This window comes from Haliotis rubra, unplaced genomic scaffold (assembly GCF_003918875.1).
Source record: "Haliotis rubra isolate DU_JTF1 unplaced genomic scaffold, ASM391887v1 Scf302, whole genome shotgun sequence".
Classification (NCBI taxonomy): domain Eukaryota; kingdom Metazoa; phylum Mollusca; class Gastropoda; order Lepetellida; family Haliotidae; genus Haliotis; species Haliotis rubra.
The window spans coordinates 866,276-891,217 of record NW_025766972.1 but is presented as its reverse complement, the minus strand read 5'-3'; the positions used below and the strand labels follow the sequence as shown (position 1 = coordinate 891,217).

At 41.6% G+C, this 24,942-nt stretch overlaps 1 protein-coding gene across 2 annotated transcripts in view; it reads left to right on the top strand.

Moving 5' to 3' along the window:
• LOC124282753 (monocarboxylate transporter 13-like) overlaps window positions 1-21,513 on the top strand; it is a 35,339-nt gene extending 13,826 nt beyond the window's left edge. For both annotated transcript variants that reach the window (XM_046718778.1, XM_046718777.1), the window contains exons 2-5: window positions 5,917-6,115; window positions 7,490-7,633; window positions 19,638-20,375; window positions 20,995-21,513. In XM_046718778.1, the coding sequence (XP_046574734.1) occupies window positions 5,920-6,115; window positions 7,490-7,633; window positions 19,638-20,375; window positions 20,995-21,173 (1,257 nt within the window). In that variant the 5' untranslated portion in view covers window positions 5,917-5,919 and the 3' untranslated portion in view covers window positions 21,174-21,513. The remainder of the gene's footprint in view (window positions 1-5,916; window positions 6,116-7,489; window positions 7,634-19,637; window positions 20,376-20,994) is intronic.
• The last annotated feature ends 3,429 nt before the right edge of the window (window positions 21,514-24,942 follow it).

The following is a 24,942-nucleotide window of genomic DNA, read 5'->3' as shown; positions in this document are numbered from 1 at the left end:
TCGCATCTTGAACTTAGGCTATGTAATTTCACCTGTTCAGAGTGGGCTGAGGAGTTGCCCCCTTGTTTGTTTTGCTTCCGGTGGATGCTCTCAGCCATGAGAGGATTGCGGTGTGGCATGGCTTTTGCTAGAAAAATCCAGAACAGTATAATAGGTATATGAGGGATGGTTGTTGGCATGTATGGGAGGGAACGACTTTGAATTTACGCTCATCTGTCTGCCAACTTTGACGGTTTAAGACATACCACTCAAGAAGCCTCGTCCACATTGAACTTTCAACAACTGTCAACAAACTTCACTTCTTTTATTCAATATATAATTGAATTAACTCGTTTGTGTATTATTTTACTGGTTCATTGGGGACTAAACCGTAGCAGGAGACATGATACGTGACCTTCCATGACCCCGATGAGCACGTGGTGACGTCACCACAACGTCTCCTCATTGACAGGAGAACCTGCCGGAACACTCCAACCTGAAGCCGTCGCCATTGCTCAAAGAGTGCTTGATCGAGTTCTTGCAACGGCTAAAGTTCATTTATCTCCTGTCCCACTCGTCACCCCAGCTCATCCCAACTCATCCAAAATCTGTTTGATCGGGTTCAAGATTGGGGAACGGGAAGGTCATTTACATCATCACCGGCGTTACGTAAGGAGTCGCGCGTCAGAACGTTGATGTAGCGTTGCCATGTTGAAAAACCAGTAGCTACACGAATGATTGAAGGAGTCAGTCCAAAACGTGGTCCAGATACGTAAGGTTACCATGGACGCCAATCAACTGGGATCGGCAAAATGCACAAAATGTTCCCCAGACCATTACGCTGCACCTCTAAATCGCCCGTTACCCTTCCTGTGACACACCCGCACCATGTCATGTAGGAAAAGCGCATTGTAAAGCGTGATACGTCACAGAGGACAATCCTGTTCCACTGCCTCTGGGTAAGTGTGGCATGTCTGCGGACCCATCGTAAACAATGGTGAGGTGAAATGGGATTTAACGTCGTACTTGTGAATATTGGCTCATATGACGACGTGCATGCGTGTGTATGTGTATGTGCGGCTGCTTGTACTAGCCCAGACTTAAGCTGGTTTTATAGTGCAAGACCACTGTGATACCATGCCGCAGTGAAGCATGAATACCCCACTCAGACACATTATACTGACTCCGAGCAGACCAGTCCTTGTTGTACCCATTAATGCCGAGCGCCAGGCAGGGACCAACAAGTACCCTATTTTAACGTATTTTGGTATGACGCGGTCGGGGATCGAACCCGCGACCTTCCGCTCTCCGGGCGGACGCTCTAACCACTACACCACGGAGGCGGTCGTATCATAATAAGGGTAGGTTAGGTAGTTTATAGGTGGGGCTGCTCGTATGTATCATCTATTAAAAACAGCCCCATATAATTTGTATCAGGATCGGATAAATATGCAGTAGGGATCACCATGTAGGAACGTACACACGAATTGATTTTTAAAGCACCATAGTGAGTGAGTTTAGTTTTACGCCGTTTTCAGCAATATTCCAGCAATATCTCGGCGGGGGACACCAGAAATGGGCTGCACATATTGAACCCATGTGGGAATCGAACCCGGGTCTTTGGCGTTACGAGCGAACGCTTTAACCACTAGGCTACCCCACCGCCCCTAAAGCACCATAGAAGGAACAACTAATTAAAGCTTTCACTAACTTACCAAACCAGTGTTTCTTGTAAACAAATGGCTTCGAAATGTTAGGAACTCTGCAATAAATGGGCGGTTTATTGCAGCATTACATGTAATTGCTGTTTCTAAAATTATTTAAAACTACAAATATTGCTGAAACTTGGGCCAAACAATTAGTATCGTGATGTACCGCGTTGTAATTACCAGAGAGAGAAACGTAAATATATCTTAATTGCCATTAAATATATATAAAGCTTTTAATATATATTATATTTTCGAAACCTTACACGGCTAACAATGTCCATATTTAATAAGCAGACAGCTGCGTATAATAATATTTTTATTAAGATAAACACTTTACTAGTGTCTGCGTGTCCTTTCAATTGTATATATACTCATGGCAATAATGGTTGTCATCCCTTCAATTTTTAATTGGAGGGTGTGTGAAGTGGGGGTGTGGGTGTGTGTGGTGTTGGGGTGGGGAGGGGTGACAACCATTATTGAGTATATGAGGCGACATCGCGTACTGGTGTTCTGCGGAGTGCATATCTCAGCTGTAGTCTGTTTGCAGTGAAAACGTACCGATGAATTTCACTCTAAGCAAAACATTAAATTGAATAAAGTGAAATTAAGATTGCGAATCCTCATAATTTTACCTTGCCAATTGAACATTCAAATCTCAGAATTTTATTCAAGTTAGGATAAAAGTTGTTTAACAAACGATCATAGTTTCAAATCGCTGTTATTGGTTTGTATTACAAGGGGGTATGCACATTAAATGAAACATTGAGAACAAGTAGGGTTGGTCTAAGTTAACGCTCATCACGTACCGCACGTGCATTTGTTTCACTGTTCCATCTACTGCGCTTACCCCCTTGTAATACAAACAAAAAACAAATGTTCATTTGGCAAGGTAAAATTATGAGGATTCGCAATCTTAATTTCACTGAATTTGATTTACTGTTTTGTTTAAAGTGAAATTCATCGGTACGTTTGCACTGCAAACAGACTATATCTGTGGAGTGAGTATCTCATAGGGGCTTCTACAAGACTAGTCTGTCTTTGCTGCGGGTCCTCGGGTCGCCTTGTCAGAGCCAGCATGATGTATTATGGTATTAATAGATTTGACTTATATATGACTGCCTGACTGTGTTTGACTCCACTCCTGGAACTCGGAACAGATCGTTGCATTCTTTATCAGTCGTGACATTTCTCGACGCCATTTCATGAACTTGGTTCCGTCTTTGCGCAAACGGGCATAGTGGTGAAAGCTGTCAGCTTGCAAATTCATGTATTCTGACACACTCCGGCGCAGTGATGACTTAGCATAACATCACTGCCACAGGCTAATTTGCATATCACGTGACCGAACTTTTCTCTTGTTTGTAAACAAACGCGCATATTCATAATAAGAAGAGACTGGCCTTACGCAAGCTTTTCGGCGCGCTCTTCACAATATTTTACATTGTTACATGTATATTCTTCCACAACTACGGCAGTAAGATTTATGACGGTACATATTTTAGATATCAAACTGGATGCATCGTTTGCCCTTCGTCGGCTTCGATGACAGCACGTGGAGCCGTACAACCTATGTAAACAAAGGATCGCTACGCAAATCGAAATAGTGTTACAAGTTTTAGGATATTTTCTCAGTGAAACTAAACCATTTTATCAAATATGTTTAATTAGATGCATACACTCGTCAAAAATAAAAGAGTTAAGAAATATATACATTATATTATAATAGACGAATCGTCACATCTTTCTGGCCAGTGGCAGAGGTACTATGCTGGTTTGCCGCATGGAACTCTGGGTAGGAGAGTGTTCATTCATTCTACAACTTAAATGCATTGTGGGAATGTAAACATTGCGAACGTTGGAGTCGAACTGAGACATTATATGCGTCGAAAAACATAAACGCAAAGTTTCCACCAGTGATGTCACTGCACCGAGTGAAGCAACTGCAAACTAAGAACGGGGTGCCACGGAGTAGTTACTATAGGAGACTGTACGGGGGCGGGGAGGGGGAGGGAGAGACGAGCAAGGTTTAGTGACGTCATTACAGTGTCACTTCATGCAAACCGGATTCGTTTTGAAACCATAAAAATAACAAAAGGGTAACAATTTAAAGCATGTAAGGGTAATAAATAAAATACCACACTCGGTCTCATAACATACGAATTATACGAAACTCGTGACCTTCCTATGGTTTCTGACCGCGCTTTCGCTCGGTCAGATACCATAGGAAAGACACTCGTTTCGTATAATTCGTATGTTATGAGACCGAGTGTAGTATTCTCTATGTATCGTGACTGCATGGGCTGTAATATTCTCTTAGACAAATGTAGGGAAGCATTCATCGACCAAATTACCAGTAGTCTTGTAAGCGCATTCTGATTGGTAGTTGTGTTCCCGACATAGGGAAAGTGGAAAGGGGCGTTGGTTGACGTCACTTATGAATATGGAAATATCTTTTCGTTTATTTAATAATATTAAGGTGACTACTCCCAAAATCTTTGAGTGAGTATAGTTTTGCGCCGCTTTTAGCATTATTTAAACAATATCCCCGCGGGGGACACCTGAAATGTGCTTCACTCATTGCACCATGTGAGGAATCGAACCCGGGTCTTCGGCGTGACGAGCGAACGCTTTTACCACTAGGTACCCCACTCTTACAATATAACAACCCAAGTTGATTAAGGTCATTTAACATCTGCTAGCTATGTTTACTTATGTAAAGTTCATAGCGTATGTCAATCTTGCAGTACATAATTCGGAAGGCTATTTGTCTAAGGGTTAAATTATTTCCTCACCAGGGCCTAGATTTTCGAAGCTCTCTTAGCGCTAAGATAGTCGTAAGTGCCATACATTAACGTTAACTTACGACTATCTTAGCGCTAAGATAGTCGTAAGTGCCATACATTAACATTAACTTACGACTATCTTAGCGCTAAGATAGACGTAAGTGCCATACATTAACATTAACTTACGTCTATCTTAGCGCTAAGATAGTCGTAAGTGCCATACATTAACATTAACTTACGACTATCTTAGCGCTAAGATAGTCGTAAGTGCCATACATTAACATTAACTTACGACTATCTCAGCGCTAAGGTAGTCGTAAGTGCCATACATTAACATTAACTTACGACTGTCTTAGCGCCAAGATAGTCGTAAGTGCCATACATTAACATTAACTTACGACTATCTCAGCGCTAAGATAGTCGTAAGTGCCATATATTAACATTAACTTACGACTATCTCAGCGCTAAGATTGTCGTAAGTGCCATGCATTAACATTAACTTACGACTATCTCAGCGCTAAGATAGTCGTAAGTGCCATACATTAACATTAACTTACGACTATCTTAGCGCCAAGAGAGCTTCGAAAATCTAGGCCCAGGAGGTCTGGGTTCGATTCCCAAGTTAGTAAGATGTCTAAACCCATTCTGCTTAATTTCCTGCTAAAGCTTATAAACATACTTTTTTCGTCGCCTGAATCGCTTATTCGCATTTTCACGGATAATAAAAGAACGTACATGCTCACGAACTGTTGACGCCGGTCTGCTTCACGTGTGAGTGAGTGAGTGAATTTAGTTTTAGCCGCACTCAGCCATATTCCAGCTATATGGCGGCGGTCTGTAGATAATCGAGTCTGGACCAGACAATCCAGTGATCAGCATCATGATCATCTATCTGCGCAATTGGGAACCAATGACATGTGTCAACCAACCCAAGCCTGAAGGGTTCATTCTAACCCGGACCTTCACGAGTGATAGCAGAGCAAACTATGCTACTCAAAAGATGTTAAGGAACATCAAGTTCTTTATGGTGAGCGATACTTATATGAAATAATCGGATGTTCATTATCTCCTTTTGAGAAGGATATGAAGCTGGTTGTAAACTTCGCCGTTTTGAGGAACCAAAGAAACGAAGAACCAGCGGGATTCGAACCCCCGAATTCGCGTTCGACTGAGGGGCAGCTTAACTGCATCGGTTTACTCAAATTGCACAGCGATGACTTTCATGCCTGTGAAATGTATATATATGTATATCGATGTTTGTATTGTCATTCATTCATTCATTCATTCATTCATTTATTTATTTGTTTTGTTTATTTATTTCAGGAGTTTACTTCCGATATTAACCATTTATTTATTCCTTCCTTCTTTCCTTCCTTCCTTCCTTCCTTCATTCATTCCTTCATTCATTCATTTATTTATTTATTTATTTATTTACATTGTTTCAGGTGATGGCGTTCTCTTCCGATATTGACCGAGGATGGGCGTGGCTGGTAGTGGCGTCCTCTTTTATAATCCACACCTTGACGTACGGCGTGGCGTGGTCCACAGGTGTCTACAACACCATCTTCATCGACGCCTTCGGTGACAGCAAATCTGTGACTGCGTGGGCTGGGTCGTTGACGTCCGCCTCGATGTATGCAGCAGGTACGACGTCAATCACATCGGAAGCATCGTCGTATTATCTTAACAACAGCCTGTTGGACTGATCTGATATTCGTCCACTAACGTCCACAAATTCGTCTTGTAAATCAAGACATGTCTGAGATAGATTACATGATGATGGTACTTTTATGTCAAACATGCGTTATGCAGTAGAGAAATCGTGAAGTTCCGGAGATTCCAAAAGTAGAGCCTCCAAAAAAAGCGAATTGATTCGACATCCGGAACCAACAGGTTCGAGTGACTTGTTTGAGTGGCATTTTAGAAGTTGAGACGTACAATATAGAACCATTTTTTATGGATAACGACTTCTTTATTTCGTGAGTGCGACGTTTCGATACAGATTCTTGTACCGTTGTCAAGCATGTACCGCTGTCAAGCAGGTACCGTTGTCAAGTATGTACCGTTGTCAAGCAGGAACGGTTTTTCAGCTTGACAACCGAAATAAAGAAGTTGTTATCCATAAAAAAATGTTCTATATTATAAGGTTCGAGTGATTTCTCCAACACAAACCATGTTATGGTTGCCCAATAACTCCTCTTTAATTCTTGCACAATGACCCCAACTTACTTCATTTTTATTTGTTAAAATGCATGTGCAGAATGGCCAGTAACGCCATGGCTCAGAATCAAACTCAACATCGATAGCGTGACGTCATCCTATTGATTAAATATCTTGAGACAGTAAGTGTTATTGGCAGGCAGTAATACATTCCGATGAGGCCCTTGGTGAAATGACAATATTTCTTCATTAACTTTTCCAGATCTATGCTCTGCTAACCAACCTTACATGGTACGTGATAGTCACCCGCCTTACGTCATCTAATTACGTCATCGTCATCTGACGTCATGGTATCTTGAACTTTATGCTTTAATTTGTATCAACATGTTTGTTAGCTAAGGGTTATTAGGATGTACAAACGGTGTTATTCTTGATGTACTATTATTTACGTAATTATAGCGATGATTCAAATATTGAATTTGATTTTTTCAGCCGACCTCTTGCAGACGAGCGGGGAAACAATCTTTTGCCCTTAAGCAAAGGTGGTTTCCTAATTAAGAGTGAGACACTCTCTCATCCGTTCTCCTCTCTGTCTTCTTTGCAGGGACAGCTGGATAAGAAAACATTCATCATGGTCACGCAGATCTTCTTCAGATGAACCAGCCAATCAGAAATAAGCTTCGGGGTATATGACCAATCAGAAAGCCTCTTACAGATATGGTTTAGAAACCCAGACTCCGTGAAAGACGAGTCTGACGTGATAGGTGAAGTGGCACTTTTCCTCACACATAACATGAAAAGCTGGACAGGATGTCTTGTAGCCCGGAAAGTCAGGCCTCTCGATCCGTTGTGTTTCAGGTCCTCTCGCTAGCGTTCTCACCAACAAGTTCGGGTGTCGCCCGATTGTGATGGTGGGAGGGGCTCTAAGCGCCGGGGGCCTCATGCTGAGCTTCTTTGCTCCTAACATCTACTACCTCTACTTCTCGTTCGGGATCATGACTGGTAGGTTCAGGTGTACACAATGTAGTGATTACTTCATTTTTTACATCTCTTTGTTTTAATCTGTTTCAATAGCTCCATTCCTTTGCACCATCAACGAAGATAATAAGCAAAATCCTTCATCCTAATTGAGCCGTGTCTTTCATGGCTTATGTGAATTAAAACACAAGGATTCTACCCACTGTAGAACGTTTACAGCAAAGGTTTTTGTACTTTTCTCTTCATTGCACCAGAATACAAACGCGGTTCAGAGATTCAGGACAAATTGCTTCATCATAATTACCCTATGTCTTTGGTGGCTCTTGTAAACACGTCTTTAATACGTCTTACCAACAGCAGAAAGTTTACTTCAAAGGTTTTAGTTTTGTACGCTGGTTCATCCCACCATAATCCACGTTTCAGAGATTTGTGTACGCTTGTCTTCATTTCACCGTAATGCATGCTAGGTTAAGAGGTTCCTTTACGCTTATATTCATTTCACAGTAGGTTAAGAGTTTCTTTTACGCTAAGACAACCACCACTCACATCCGACCACCATACAATAACACACACTAACACACACACCATACGTACAAACACAACCAATACTCACACCCGACCACCATACAATAACACAGACACTAACACACACACGATATGTACAAACACAACCACCACTCACACCCAACCACCATACAATAACACACACACTAACACACACACGATACGTACAAAGACAACCACCACTCACACCCGACCACCTTACAATAACACACACACAAACACTTACACACACGATACGTACGAACAGGACCAGCACTCACACCCGACCACCATACAATAACACACACACACACACACACACACACACACACACACACACACACACACACACACACACACACACACACTATACGTACAAAGGCAACCACAACTCACACCCGACCACCATGCAATAACACACACACTAACACACACACGATACGTACAAAGACAACCACCACTCACACCCGACCACCATACAATAACACACACACTAACACACACACGATACGTACAAACACAACCACCACTCACACCCGACCACCATACAATAACACACACACACTTACACACACACACACCGTTTGGGAAAAGTATATTGTCAGTATATCCTTTCGTAATAAGGAAAAGATTACAAGTCCCCTGGAAGACCGTCCTTGTACATTTATCCCAGAGGTCGTGCCTCTTCTGTTTCATTCTCCCGTTGTATTGTTAACTTAGGGGCTATGGATTCATGCAGCGTGACAACGTTTTCTGTTTTCTGTCCATAAATATAGTGAACTCAACGATCATGTAGCGTCGCCTTGCTACATAAGACTGTTGTCTGTTTGATGAACACCTTGTACAGCAAGAACAAGGGTGTCTTCTGTTTGATGAACACCTTGTACAGTAAGATCAAGGGTGTCTTCTGTTTGATGAACACCTTGTACAGTAAGATCAAGGGTGTCTTCTGTTTGATGAACACCGTGTACAGTATGATCAAGGGTGTCTTCTGTTTGATGAACACCTTTTTCAGTAAGATCAAGGGTGTCTTCTGTTTGTCATCGACACCTACTCCAGTTTACCCAATAGTTGATGCAACAAACCCAGGTGTACTGTTTCATAGGCACCCTATTAAGTTAACCCAAGGGCTCCCGCAACAAATCTAGGTCTTCTGTTTCATAAACATCTTATATAGTTTACCCAAGTGTTAATGCAACAAAAATATGACTACTGTTTCATAGACACCCTATAAAGTTTACATAAGGGGTAATGCAACAAAAATATGACTACTGTTTCATAGACACCCTATGACTACTGTACTGTTTCATAGACACCTAATAAAGTTTACGCAAGGGCTAATGCAACAAAAATATGACTACTGCTTCATAGGCACCTTGTAAAGTTTACCCAAGGGGTAATGCAACAAATAATTGTGTATAGACACCTTATAAAGTTTACCGAAGGGGTAATGCAACAGAAATATGATTACTGTTTCATAGACACCCTATAAAGTTAACCGAAGAGGTAATGCAACAAAAATATGACTACTGTTTCATAGACACCCTATAAAGTTTACCCAAGGGATAATGCAACAAAAATATGAGTACTGCTTCATAGACACCCTATAAAGTTTACCCAAGGGTTCATGCAACAAACATATGATTACTGTTTCATAGGCACCTTGTAAAGTTTACCCAAGGGGTAATGCAACAAATAATTGTGTATAGACACCCTATAAAGTTTACCCAAGGGGTCATGCAACAAACATATGATTACTGTTTCATAGGCACCTTATAAAGTTTACCCAAGGGGTAATGCAACAAATAATTGTGTATAGACACCCTATAAAGTTTACCCAAGGGCTAATGCAACAAAACCAGGTGTACTGTTTCTTGAACTCACTGTAGGGTCAAAGCAACGAAACATAAACACCACCTGAGAGCTAAGTAATATGTTTATAAGTAGATATATATTATCAATAGGTACATGTGGTGCATTTGGATATTACCATATTACCTTCTGCTGGGGATTAATGAATCCCCAAGCTATTTAAACATATCATCCATGCGAGTCGAGATGTAAATATGTCAATAATGGGCGTTTGTCACGCTACGTTTCATACACAACACTTAATAATACATAGCCCGAGTCGCCTTGGTGGCAAGGCAGTGGTAATGGCTGTTCGATATGGCTTTTGTGTTGGGTGTAAATGCTGTGAATTGGGCAGGGGTTAACTGCTGGAGACTGTATAATGGGATGTGTTCTAACCTCCTTGGTGTTTATGTAGGTGTGTAGTGACATTGTTCACCTTCCAGCGGAGTCACCTATACATCACACACGATTTATTGGCGAGATAATAATACCAGTTTTATGTACACAGGATCAGAGAGCTGACGACAGCCTGTAGTTTCGAGATTTTAGGCTTGGGTGGGCATCCACGGGGAGGGAATACACAGAGATGAGAATAGTCTGTCTCACAGTCCTGAACTACATTATTTCTCCTTCCTCCAAGGGGCGATGGGGTAGCCTAATGGTTAAAGCGTTGGCTCGTCACGCCGAAGACCCGGGTTCGAATCCCCACATGGGCACAATGTGTGAAGCCCATTTCTGGTGTCCCCCGCCGTGATGTTGCTGGAATATTGCTAAAAGCGGCGTAAAACCAAACTCAGTCAGTCAGTCCTTCCTCCAAGCCCTTTCTGCAATGCTAAATGCTAAATAAAACAAGTCTAGATATCCTCACGTTCTGAATCTCCCATCGCACTGGGTCTCCTTTGTAATTTAAGATGAATTATTTTCTCTATGAAAATTATTTACTCATGGAAACGAATAAGGGAACACATGAAAGTACAAGCGTTCCTTTATTGTTTTCCAGGTTTCTTCACAAGCTTTGTATTGCACTGTGGGTGAAATTCTGGAAATACATAAAGGAACACTTGTACTTTCATGTGTTCCCTTATTCTTTTCCATGAGTAAATAATTTTCATAGAGAAAATAATTCATCTTAAATATAGAAAGGAGACCCTTTCCGTGAGTATATATATATATATATATTAGAGACGAAGCGTTTGTCTTAGATGGGAAGATGACGAGGGAGATTGGGTTGGAGTGGAGAGAAGGAAGGAGGAAGACGGTTGGAGAGGACGAAATGAGGGTGAACAAGGTGACCGAAATTCCGCCCAAAGCTATGTTACACGTAACTCACTCACTCAATGTCTGCTGAGACGAGTCTGAATATTTATCTTGACTGTAAACAAGGACTGAAGACATTGACTCTGTCAAGAAGCACAGTGGTGATATATGTCAGTATATATGGAATAGTAAAGTAGGTTGTATATAGCACGTGCTGTGTTAGTGATTGTAAGTTTTTGAGCTTGAGAAACTATTTCCATGTGTGCTGCATACCGCAGTGTTCTTGGTGGGAGTGCGGAGTCCTTGTAGTATACATATATAGGTCATCATGGGGGGGCATGTCAACCACACGGGACACTGGCACGATTTGTTGGCTGGTTGGTTGGTTGGCTGACTGACTGACTTATTGGTTGGTTATTTATTTATTTGTTTGGTTGACTTGATGCTTTGTTGGTTGTTTATCTGGCTGGTTACATGGTTAGTTGTCTCTTTAGTTGTCTAATTGGTTATTCGATTAGTTGATTGATTGATTGATTGATTGGTTTGTTGGTGGATGGATGGACGGATGGATGGATTGATGGGTGGGTGGGTGTCTGGATGGACAGTCGATCGGTCGGTTTAGATGGATGGATGGATGGTCGGTCGGTTTGGATGGATGGTTGGATGGACGGTCGATCGGTCGGTCGGTTTAGATGGATGGATGGATGGTCGGTGAGTTTAGATAGATAGATGGGTGGTCGGTCGGTCGGTTTAGATGGATGGTTGGATGGACGGTCGATCGGTCGGTCGGCTTAGATGGATGGTCGGTGAGTTTAGATAGATAGATGGGTGGTCGGTCGGTTTAGATGGATGGTTGGATGGACGGTCGATCAGATAGATCGGTCGGTTTAGATGGATGGATGGATGGTCGGTGAGTTTAGATAGATAGATGGGTGGTCGGTCGGTTTAGATGGATGGTTGGATGGACGGTGAGTTTAGATAGATAGATGGGTGGTCGGTCGGTTTAGATGAAGGATGGTCGGTGAGTTTAGATAGATAGATGGGTGGTCGGTCGGTTTAGATGGATGGATGGATGGGATTCTGGTACTCCGTAATGCGATACGTACGCATACTGTGATTCAGGAAAATCTGTAATGTATACGTATTGCGATATACTGTATCTAGGTACCCGTAAAAATGCGATACGTACAAAATAGTATTGTGATTCAGGTACCCGTAATGCGATACGTATTGCGATATATTGTGATCTCTTGTACCCGTATTGGCGATTACCGTATTTGGCGGATATATTGTGATTCAAAAGGTGCCCGTACAGTGATACGTATTGCGATATATTGTGATTCAGGTACCTGTAATGCGATACGTATTGCGATATATTATGATTCAGGTAACCGCAGCTGCGGATACGCATTTATGATATGGTATTGATTCAGGTACCCGTAATGCGATTACGTATTGCGAGTATATTAATGATTCAGGTACCCGTACTGCGATACGTATTGCGATATATATTGTGATTCAGGTACCCCCGTAATGCGATACGTATTGCGATATATTGTGATTCAGTAGTACCCGTAATGCGATACGTATTGCGATATATTGTGATTCTGGTACCCGTAATGCGATACGTATTGCGATATTTTGTGATTCAGGTACCCAGTAATGCGATACGTATTGCGGTATATTTGGTGATTCAGGTACCCGTATTGCGATACGTATTGCGATATATTATAGTTCAGGTACCCGTAATGCGATACGTATTGCGGTGATATTGTGATTCAGGTACCTCGTAATGGGATACGTATTGCGATATATTGCGAGTCAGGTGCCCGTAATGCGATACGTATTGCGATATATTGTGATTCAGGTACCCGTAATGCGATACGTATTGCGATATATTGTGATGATTCTGGTTACCCGTAATGCGATACTGTATTGCGATATTTTGTGATTCAGGTACCCGTAATGCGATACACGTATTGCGATATATTGTGATTCAGGTACCAAGTAATGCGATACGTATTGCATTATATTGTGATTCAGGTACCCGTAATGCGATACGTATTGCGATATATTGTGATTCTGGTACCCGTAATGCGATACGTATTTGCGTGATATTGTGATTCTGGTACCCGTAATGCGATACATATTGCGATATATTGTGATTCCTTGGTACCCGTAATGCGATACGTATTGCGATATATTATGATTCAGGTACCCGTAATGCGATACGTATTGCGATATATTGTGATTCAGGTACCCGTAATGGGATACGTATTGCGATATATTGTGATTCAGGTTCCCGCAATGCGATACGTATTGCGATATATTATGATTCAGGTACCCGTTATGCGATACGTATTGCGATATATTGTGATTCAGGTACCCGTAATGCGATACGTATTGCGATATATTGTGATTCAGGTACCCGTAATGCGATACGTATTGCGATATATTTGTGATTCAGGTACCCGTAATGCGATACGTATTGCGGTATATTGTGATTCAGGTACCCGTAATGGGATACGTATTGCGATATATTGTGGAGTCAGATTTACCCGTTATGCGATATTTGTGATTCAGGCACCCGTAATGCGATACGTATTGCGATATATTGTGATTCAGGTACCCGTAATGCGATACGTATTGCGGTATATTGTGATTCAGGTACCCGTAATGCGATACGTATTGCGATATATTGTGATTCAGGTACCCGTAATGCGATACGTATTGCGATATATTGTGATTCTGGTACCCGTAATGCGATACGTATTGCGATATATTGTGATTCAGGTACCCGTAATGCGATACGTATTGCGATATATTTGTGATTCAGGTACCCGTAATGCGATACGTATTGCGATATATTGTGATTCTGGTACCCGTAATGCGATACGTATTGCGATATATTTGTGATTCAGGTACCCGTAATGCGATACGTATTGCGATATATTGTGATTCAGGTACCCGTAATGCGATACGTATTGCGATATATTTGTGATTCAGGTACCCGTAATGCGATACGTATTGCGATATATTGTGATTCTGGTACCCGTAATGCGATACGTATTGCGATATATTGTGATTCAGGTACCCGTAATGCGATACGTATTGCGATATATTGTGATTCAGGTACCCGTAATGCGATACGTATTGCGATATATTGTGATTCAGGTACCCGTAATGCGATACGTGTATTGCGATATATTGTGATTCAGGTACCCGTTATGCGATACGTATTGCGATATATTGTCAGTATCCAGGTACCCGTAATGTGCGATACGTATTGCGATATATTGTAGATTCAGGTACCCGTAATGCGATACGTATTGCGATATATTGCATGATCTCTGGGTGTCCGTACCGCGATACGTATTGCGATATTTTGATTTTTGTGGATCAGGTACCGGTAATGCGATACGTATTGCGATATATTGGTGATCTTGGTACCCGTAATGCGATACGTATTGGTGATATATTGTGATCCAGGTACCCGTAATGCGATACGTATTGCGATATATTGGTGATTCAGGTACCCGCAATGCAATACGTATTGCGATATATTGAGATTCAGGTTCCGGTATTGCAATACGTATTGCGATATATTGCGATTCAGGTTCCCGTATTGCAATACGTATTGCGATATATTGAGATTCAGGTTCCCGTATTGCAATAATGTATTGCGATATATTGATGATTCAGGTTCCCGTATTGCAATACGTATTGCGATATATTGCGATTCAGGTTCCCGTATTGCAATACGCATTGCGATATATTGCGATTCAGGTTCCCGTATTGCAATACGTATTGCGATATATTGCGATTCAGGTTCCCGTATTGCAATACGTATTGCGATATATTGTGATTCAGGTTCCCGTAATTGCAATACGTATTGCGATATATATTGCGATTCAGGTACCCGTATTGCAATACGTATTGCGATGATATTGCGATTCAGGTTCCGTATTGCAATTCGTATTGCGATATATTAGGATTCAGGTACCCGTAATGCGATACGTATTATGATATATTGTGATTCGGTTCCCGTATTGCGATACGTATTGCGATATATTGCGATTCAGGTTCCCGTATTGCAATACGTATTGCGATATATTGCGATTCAGGTTCCCGTATTGCAATACAAGTATTGCGATATATTGCGATTCAGGTTCCCGTATTGTGGTAATACGTATTGCGATATATTGCGATTCAGGTTCCCGTATTGCAATATGTATCGCGATATATTGAGATTCAGGTTCCCGTATTGCAATACGTATTGCGATATATTGCGATTCAGGTTCCCGTATTGCAATACGTATTGCGATATATTGAGATTCAGGTTCCCGTATTGCAATACGTATTGCGATATATTGAGATTCAGGTTCCCGTATTGCAATACGCATTGCGATATATTGCGATTCAGGTTCCCGTATTGCAATACGTATTGCGATATATTGGCGATTCAGGTTCCGTATTGCAATACGTATTGCGATATATTGAGATTCAGGTTCCTGTATTGCAATACGTATTGCGATATATTGAGATTCAGGTTCCCGTATTGCAATACGTATTGCGATATATTGCGATTCAGGTTCCCGTATTGCAATACGTATTGCGATATATTGCGATTCAGGTTCCCGTATTGCAATACGTATTGCGATATATTGAGATTCAGGTTCCCGTATTGCAATACGTATTGCGATATATTGAGATTCAGGTTCCCGTATTGCAATACGTATTGCGATATATTGCGATTCAGGTTCCCGTATTGCAATACGTATTGCGATATATTGCGATTCAGGTTCCCGTATTGCAATACGTATTGCGATATATTGAGATTCAGGTTCCCGTATTGCAATACGTATTGCGATATATTGCGATTCAGGTTCCCGTATTGCAATACGTATTGCGATATATTGCGATTCAGGTTCCCGTATTGCAATACGTATTGCGATATATTGCGATTCAGGTTCCCGTATTGCGATATATTGCGATTCAGGTTCCCGTATTGCAATATGGATTGCGATATATTGAGATTCAGGTTCCCGTATTGCAATACGTATTGCGATATATTGCGATTCAGGTTCCCGTATTGCAATACGTATTGCGATATATTGAGATTCAGGTTCCCGTATTGCAATATATTGCGATTCAGGTTCCCGTATTGCAATATGGATTGCGATATATTGAGATTCAGGTTGCCGTATTGCGATATATTGAGATTCAGGTTCCCGTATTGCAATACGTATTGCGATATATTGCGATTCAGGTTCCCGTATTGCAATATATTGCGATTCAGGTTCCCGTATTGCTATACGTATTGCGATATATTGCGATTCAGGTTCCCGTATTGCAATACGTATTGCGATATATTGGGAACTTCAGTGTGTATGACAGTCAGTGATACCAATAACACGTCGATCCTATTTTCTACATTATAAGTCCCCAAACATATGTTATGGTTCTGATAACAGCAATCTGAAAATTAGGCTGCATAGTCAGGGATTCTATTTTCCTTTTTATACAATTTATTGCATTACAGTATGCAGTTTTGTCATTGAATAACGAAAGAAAACATTTGTTGTGAATGAACGTCTGTGTTGATTTTAATTTAAACCATAAAGATTATCACAGAAACTTCAAATATGCACTTTACCCAATACATGGGTTCTCAGAAAAAATATTGCAATACGAATCGTTTGTAAAGCGTATTGCGATATACCGATATACCGGTAATACCGTGTAGTCCTACCAAGAACAGGAACACGGCTGCATCTGTGTACATAGTACACACTTACTTACTTACCCTTTTCTTGAAAAGAAATAGAATACAAAAAACAAGGTCGTAAAACACACGACAGGTACAACATTAACATCAAAAGGTCCCTCAAGGATGACAGTATGACCTAGTTCCACAGTGCAAAATTATTTCTGTAACCACATTGCCTTTGAGGTTTAGCTTTCCACTTAACCCGAGAAGCCGTGACGGTTAAATAACAGTCAGATCATGACGGCTATTTTCGTTAAATCCAGTCTCATTATAAAGGTTGCCTTATTCTATACCTCTCTTCCCGGTGACCTTGGGGGTCAGGACATTGACATTAATGGCCCAGGATGTATATTGAAAGTACGAAATGCCTCTTAGATGACTGTCAAGGCCCCAAATACCTTGTAGATATCCTTTAAACAATCCAATACCTGTTATGTGTACATTTAAGGCCCAATAATCTGGAAGATCTCCTTAAACGTCCCGAAATGCCTGGAAGGTAACATGAAGGCCAAAGATATCTGGTAGATGTCCACTGAATTTACCAAATGCATGTTAGATGACTTTCAAGGCCCCAAATACCTGGAAGATATCCTTTAAACAATCCAATACATGTTGTGTGTACATTTAAGGCCCAATAATCTGGAAGTTCTCCTTAAACGTCCGAAATGCCTGGAAGGTAACATGAAGGCCAAAGATATCTGGTAGATGTCCACTGAAAGTATCAAATGCATGTTAAATGACTTTCAAGGCCCCAAATACCTGGTAGATATACTCTAAAGAAACCAATACCTGTCATGTATACATTAAAGGCCCAATAATCTGCAATATCTCCTTAAAGGTCCCCAAAGTGCCTGGTTGATGACATTAAAATCCCAAAATATCTGGTAGATGTCCACTGAATGTACGAAATGCCTGTTAGATGCCATTAAGGCCCAAATACCTGGTACATATCCTTTAAAGAAACCAACACCTCTTCTGTGTACATTAAAGGGTTAAAGTTCTGGTAGATCTGTTTCAAAGTTCCATAATGCCTTTTAGACGACATTAAAGGCCCCAAATCCCTGTTTGATGATATTAAAGCCCCAAACTGACTGTTAAATGCCTTTAAGGCCCCAAATCCCTGCTAGATTATATTAAAGCCCCAAAATGCTTGTTAGATGACTTTCAAGGCCCCAAATGCCTTGTAGATATCCTTTAAACAAACCGACATGTGTACATCATAGAGCCAAACTCTGGCAGATCTCCTTCAAAAGTCCCCAAATACCTGGCAGATGACATTAAATGCCCAAAATACCTGGTAGATATCCCTTAAAGAAACCAATGCCTGTTATGTACTGTCTATGTCTAAACAGTATTGGAAACAACATTACAGATCCAATCTTGCCAAGCTATGGGCTATCTACCTTTACATCGTTCTGCTTACCTGCACACATCTCTGACCGTGGTCATTTAGCCGTGAAGTACACTTGTCTTTCATGTTATTGATGTGCCTGGCTGTAAAGATCCCAGAAATAGATTGTTTCACGTTGTCATGGCAACGAAGGTGGCTCCATTGTATCAACTGATATACTCCACCAAATATAGACTCGCCTGACCGATCTCTGAATTGGTGACTAGAAATATTTATTAACTCTTGATGTAAACGGTGCTGTGACGCGGGTCTTGTTCGAGTCATTAACTGGTGTATGCATCACGAAATATTCAACGATGTCTCTTTGTACATTCCTTAATGTGTTCCTTCATGTGTGACGTTTTCTCTATACGTTCCCCAACGTATTCTCCTCTCATACAGGTTCTCGTGTGTCCCTTTCCGGTCGTTGTTTCCACTGAAGCGTCCGTAAAATACTCCTCACACTTGTACTCCTGGTACTTGTCGTCATCGTTACGTTTGTCTTGTGGTCTGTGCAGTAGTGGTAGTTGTAGCGGTAGTGACAGTTGTAGTGGTAGTGGTAATAGTAGTTGTAGCAGCAGCAGCAACCAGCAACGGTAGTAGTAGTAGTAATAGTAGTAGTAGTAGTAGTAGTAGTAGTAGTGAGGTGAGGTGAAATTGGGTTTAACGTCGTGCTTGAGCATACTTCGCTCATATGACGACGTGCATGCGTGTGTATGTGTAGGTGCGGCTGCTTGTACTAGCCCAGACTGTAGTGGTTAGAGCGTCCGCCCGGAGAGCGGAAGGTCGCGGGCTCAATCCCCGACCGCGTCATACCAAAAGACGTTAAAATATGGTACTTGTTGGTCCCTGCCTGGCGCTCGGCATTCATGGGTACAACAAGGACTGGTCGGCTCGGAGTCAGTATAATGTGTCTGAGTGGGGTATTCATGCTTCACTGTGGCATGGTATCACAGTGGGCTAGCACTATAAAACCAGCTTAAGTCTGGGCTAGTACAAGCAGCTGCACATACACATACACACGCATGCACGTCGTCATATGAGCGAAATATTCTCAAGCACGACGCTAAACCCAATTTCACCTCACCTCACCTCACCTCGCCTCACCTTGGTTGCACACTTTAATTTCACCCTTACGTTTTACTCATAGGTTTCACCCTGAAGTTTCACTCTAAGGTTTCCACCAAGCCATGTTATGTTCTTAACTGTTTCAGGTCTGGGGTTCGGGATCGCGTTCATTCCTGCCATCACAGCAGTAGCTCACTGCTTCGAAAAATACAGAGGCATCGCTACTGGAATAACAGTGTCCGGAGTTGGTGTGGGCACGTTCATCTTTCCCCCAGTCATAACGCTTCTACGTCACATGTTCGGCTGGAGGAGTTCTCTCCTCTTGGTCGGCGCCATCTGCCTGAACATATGTGTGTGTGGAGCTCTCGTGCGACCCGTGCGGCGTGTGGAGCTTAGACAAGAAAAACCAAAAGTGTTTGACGTCACAGCCTTCCGCAAATGCGCGTATCTGTTTTTAGTTTGTAACAACGTTCTCGTTTGCTTTGGACTTTCAATAGTGTATCTTCATCTAATGGCGTTTGCCGAAGTAAGTGGACGAACGGAAAACGAGAGTTCAATGCTGATGTCATCCATTGGTGTCGCCAATCTGATTGGACGCTTTGCACTTGGTTCGTTCGGTAACCATCCACGCGTGAATGTGGTCATTGTGTATTCAGTGTGTTTCATATTAAGTGGGATGACGGCATGCTTCTACCCGGTGCTTAGCAACAGCTACATTGCCATGGTGACATTGTCTTCGTTGTTTGGCTTCTTCACTGCCTGCTTTGGAGCCCTTTTACCAGCGCTTCTTGTGCAGATTCTTGGAATTCACAGATTTGCAAATGGCTATGGCTTTCTGATGATCTTCATGGCTCTGGGACAAATGATTGGCGGGCCATTTGCTGGTGAGTGATTTTCCAACGTTTATCTATTTTGTAACATGGGCCCTGTCGTTTGAGTCGCGTTATTCGTTTCGCAGAGTTGCGTCCCTTGGGTTGGCCAGAAGCCTGTAATTGTGGATTCGAATCCCGATTATGTCCCTAAGTTTGCTAACGTGGCAAATGTCTGAGACCTACATCACCTCGGCCTTTCCTTCGTTGCCTAAATTGGGCGGTGCGGGTAGCCTTGAGGTTAAAGCGTTCGCTGGTCATCCCGAAGACCCGGGTACATTGTGTAACCGATTTCTTGAGTCTCCCACCGCGATATTGCCGGAATATTGCTAAAAGCGGCGTAAAACTAAACCCACCCACTCACCCATTGCCTATTAAGTTATTGTTAAGAGTGGGGCGGTGGGGTAGCCGAGTGGCTAAAGCATTCGCTCGTCACGCCGAGGACCCGGGTTCGATTCCCCACATGGGTACAATGTGTGAGGCCCATTTCTGGTGTCCCCCGCCGTGATATTGCTGGAATATTGCTAAAAGAGGCGTAAAACCCAACTCACTCACTATTGTTAATAGTGGCTTTAAACGCAACTCACACACTCACTCACTCTTACCGTCATTCATAGCATCGTTATTGTTTCAGGGCTGCTCTACGACATCACTGGTTCCTACGATACTTCATTCTACGTCGGAGGCTCTGTCATCATCCTAGGAGGGGTTCTCCCCCTTTTCAAAGCGTGTCGCAAGAAGGCGGACAATGAAATGTCAGATCTGGAAGTCGCTGTGGTTGAAGAGGAGAAACAACCACTTCCGGCAGCTTAATGACGTCATAATCTATGACGTCACATAATTTAATGTTGCCGTGCAACAGTTAAATCTTTACCCATATGTGGGTATGTGATCTTTGTAAGCTTGTGATATTTGAATGCGGAGAGGACACATGGCTGAGATTGTATGTCTGGCGGCAATGTAGCTGTAGTATAAGGCATGTCAGAAAACTACGCCGAAAGAGTGACAGCATGAGCACATTTTTTCTCAAACGTAATGAAAAGGAGATTAAGCGCATTGAAAGCAAAAGTGATGGTGCAAAAACATTTTTATATTTTTGTTTCCTCATGAAGGGGCAGTGGGGTAGCCCAGTAGTTAAGCGTTCTCTCGTCAAGCCGAAGACCCGGGTTCGATTCCCCACATGGTACAATGTGTAAAGCCCATTTCTGGTGTCCCCCGCCGTGATATTGCTGTAATATTGTTAAAAGCGGCGTAAAACCAAACTCGCTCACTCACTCATCACGAAAAGCAACAAACTCTCGGGCACTTTGTTACATGGACAACCGATTATGCAACAAGTTTCGCTAGAAATTGGACGGAACATTTTCTTTCTTGGCGATATGATTAGGTGGCGCGTAGTTCAATGTGTGACGCAAACAATGATTGCCATAAGAGACGACTAACGGGAGGTTACCAGTCTCGCTGACTTGGTTAACACGTCATCGTATCGCAGTTGCGTAGATCCGATGCTCATACTGTTGATCACTGGATTGTCTGGTCTTGACTTAATTATTTACGGACAGACGCAATAAAGCTGGAATATTGCTGAGTGCGGCGTAAAACAACACACAACCAAATCAAAGCGTGACGCGCTGATGCCAAAGAAAAAAAAATTCAGACAAAACGTACCACTAAAAAAAGTTTAAAGAACACCCACAACTGGTTATCTTGGTGTTGCAATACAAACCGCCCATGAAAGATTGACTATAGTCATGTGAAAACACTGGGTATTTAATGTATAGTACTAGGACATGTAATGTGAATTTATTCATGCGTGTTACTTTTTCTTACACAACACTACCCAAATATGGACGAAAATTCCTGAGAACATTGTTTTTGTTGTCTATAAAAGCTCATACCTCTCAGTACTGACGGAATAGACCTTAAATTAACTAACCCTTTGACTTGTAAAAATGTATATTGTCTTCATTTAACCATAACTCGAAAAATGTCTGTTTCTCATCTGTTTTCCTCTAACCCTTAAGCCAAATAATTATGAAAGTCTTCATTTAGTGACTGCATAGAACGAATATATTATGTGTGCGTGCGTGCGTGCGTGCGTGCGTGCGTGCGTGCGTGTTTGTGCCACGGGTGCGTCATGACTATGCGTGCACTATTTGTACGAGCTTCAATTCTATTTAAAAATATGAGTTTTCTCTGAATTATTTACCAATAAGGTAGATACGAGAAAGACTTTTACATATGTTATACATATTCAGATTCAGGGATCAGGTTAAAAAATCTCAACTTAAACACTTATGCAACGAGAGCTTCCTTGAAGCTCCATATAACGTCTTGACCAATCCTCTAGGTGGTACAGACATACATAAATGTGTATCTGGGGTGAATCTTTTTTGAGCACAATTTATAACACATTTATAACGCAAAATCTGTACAACTCAGTATATCTTTTATAACCATATGGTCAAGGCCAGATTTTTGTCCTTCGGTCGAATTATGACATCCAACTTGAGCGACGTATGGACACAGTTTGAATGGCATTGTACTTGGTGTGTTAGTAAGTAAAACACTAATTCATGGATAACAACTTTTTTATTAAATGTAGTTATTATCCATAAATGCAAGTTATATGACTGTTTGTATGTGTGATGCTTTCCCTGCATGTAAATTGTCTCGGGAATGCAATCTTGTATTAATTTTTTGTTGAAGTTCTATGCACTTTTTATGTCAAACACAAGTTGTTCCTATACATGAAAATAGAAGGAACCGTTATACTGTTCTTTCATTGGAACCACGCAATACCTCACTCCAGTGTTTGTGCTTGACTTCATGGGCGTCGTCACTAGTAACGGCGTCCGTCAATGTCGTCATCGCCATCATCATCTCCATTGCTGAATTGTTGCAGCAATCCCTATACCATCATCATCGTCATTACATCCATCCTCATCCTCAGACCTTCCTGAAGGTCAAGTTCACTAACTTGGTTAACACATGCCATCGTATCCCAATTGCGTAGATCGATGCTCATGCTGTTGATCACTGGATTGTCTGGTCCAGACTCGATTATTTACAGACCGCCGCCATATAGCTTTAATATTGCTGAGTTCGGCGTTAAACAACAAACAAACGGTTCTTTAAGGCACCGCAAGTCTGTATGCACAACTGCGTCCCTGCGTATGTTACTAGTTTCGCCAGCTGCTTTTTGTTTGATGGTTTCACTAAGGTGGTAAATTGCTGAGACATGAGTTACTTCGGGATTTCCTCCCTTTATAGCGATTACGATGTGATATAACTCGATATCTCTAGAGATGCATACTGTCCAATGCGAACAACAGTCATTATCATCATCATCATTATCAGGATCTCCTACATAAGCATAATCTAGTCCCTCACCGCGTAGTTACACGCCCACATGACATGCATGTGTTTTAAACGCCCACATGACATGCATGTGTTTTAAACCGCTTTAATCCGTTCCCCGTTAAAACGGACATCACGCTACGCGATCGTTGGTTCGAATCCCATGTTTTTGTTTTGTTTTGGTTTTTTGTTGTTGTTTTTTGGGGGGAGGGGTTGGGTGAGTGTGGAAAATAATTCAGATTGTGTCTTCGTTAGTATTATCAAGATCAAATCATTTCGACATCGACACGAACCGACGATTAGTGGATCTTGGAACTGCCAGGGGACGCAACTCAGCATACAGAATTTCGATGCCTTAACCCCAGATGAAATTTCAGTTAATTTGCCCTTTGTGACATTTATTTCATAAGGTCATATAAATGCGTGTACATATATACTTGACATTTCATTATGTTACTACTTATATCAGCTCACTCTGTGATAAAGGCAAACCATCTTGTTTCTGAAAATATTTTTATACGAACCTGGCAAATAGGCAATGTTATCAGTGTATCAATATTTATAATAAAATATCATGTTTACTTCTGTTTTTGGTTGTTTGTACCAGTGTGCGAAACAGTTTCCACATTTTGCTTGCTAGTAGGGCTAGCTATGCCTGAAAGTTACTAGCCCACAAAATATTTCACTAGCCTGAATGCAACTAAGCAAAAGATTACAAAAATAGATGAGAATAATTTTAAGATACTGTCGGCATGACACGGGTTTTATCATTAAGCTGCTAATATGATAAACATTTTTATCAGGCCATAATCTTACATGATTTAAAAGTGTATTATAACTAAAAAGTGGGAAAGAGTGATATATTCAGAAAATGATCCCATGGAAATTCATTCGCAAGGAGGGCCAGTGACTGTGGAGGTTTACTGGCCCGATTGGATTTTACTAGCCACGGGCTAGTGGTTAAAACGTTCGCCCGTCACGCAGAAAACCCGGGTTCGATTCCCCACAGTGTGAAGTTCATTTCTGGTGTCCACCGCCGTGATATTGCTGGAATATTGCTAAAAGCGGCGTAAAACCAAACTAACTCACTCACTCATTTATTTTCTATTTGGTGAAAGAAAGACAAATATACTACACACGAAGTTAAGACATTCGTGTAGTTCATTACAAGCAGATCTGTTTCGTGTTAATCTATCAGAGAGTAGAGCTTGCAATTGTGGTG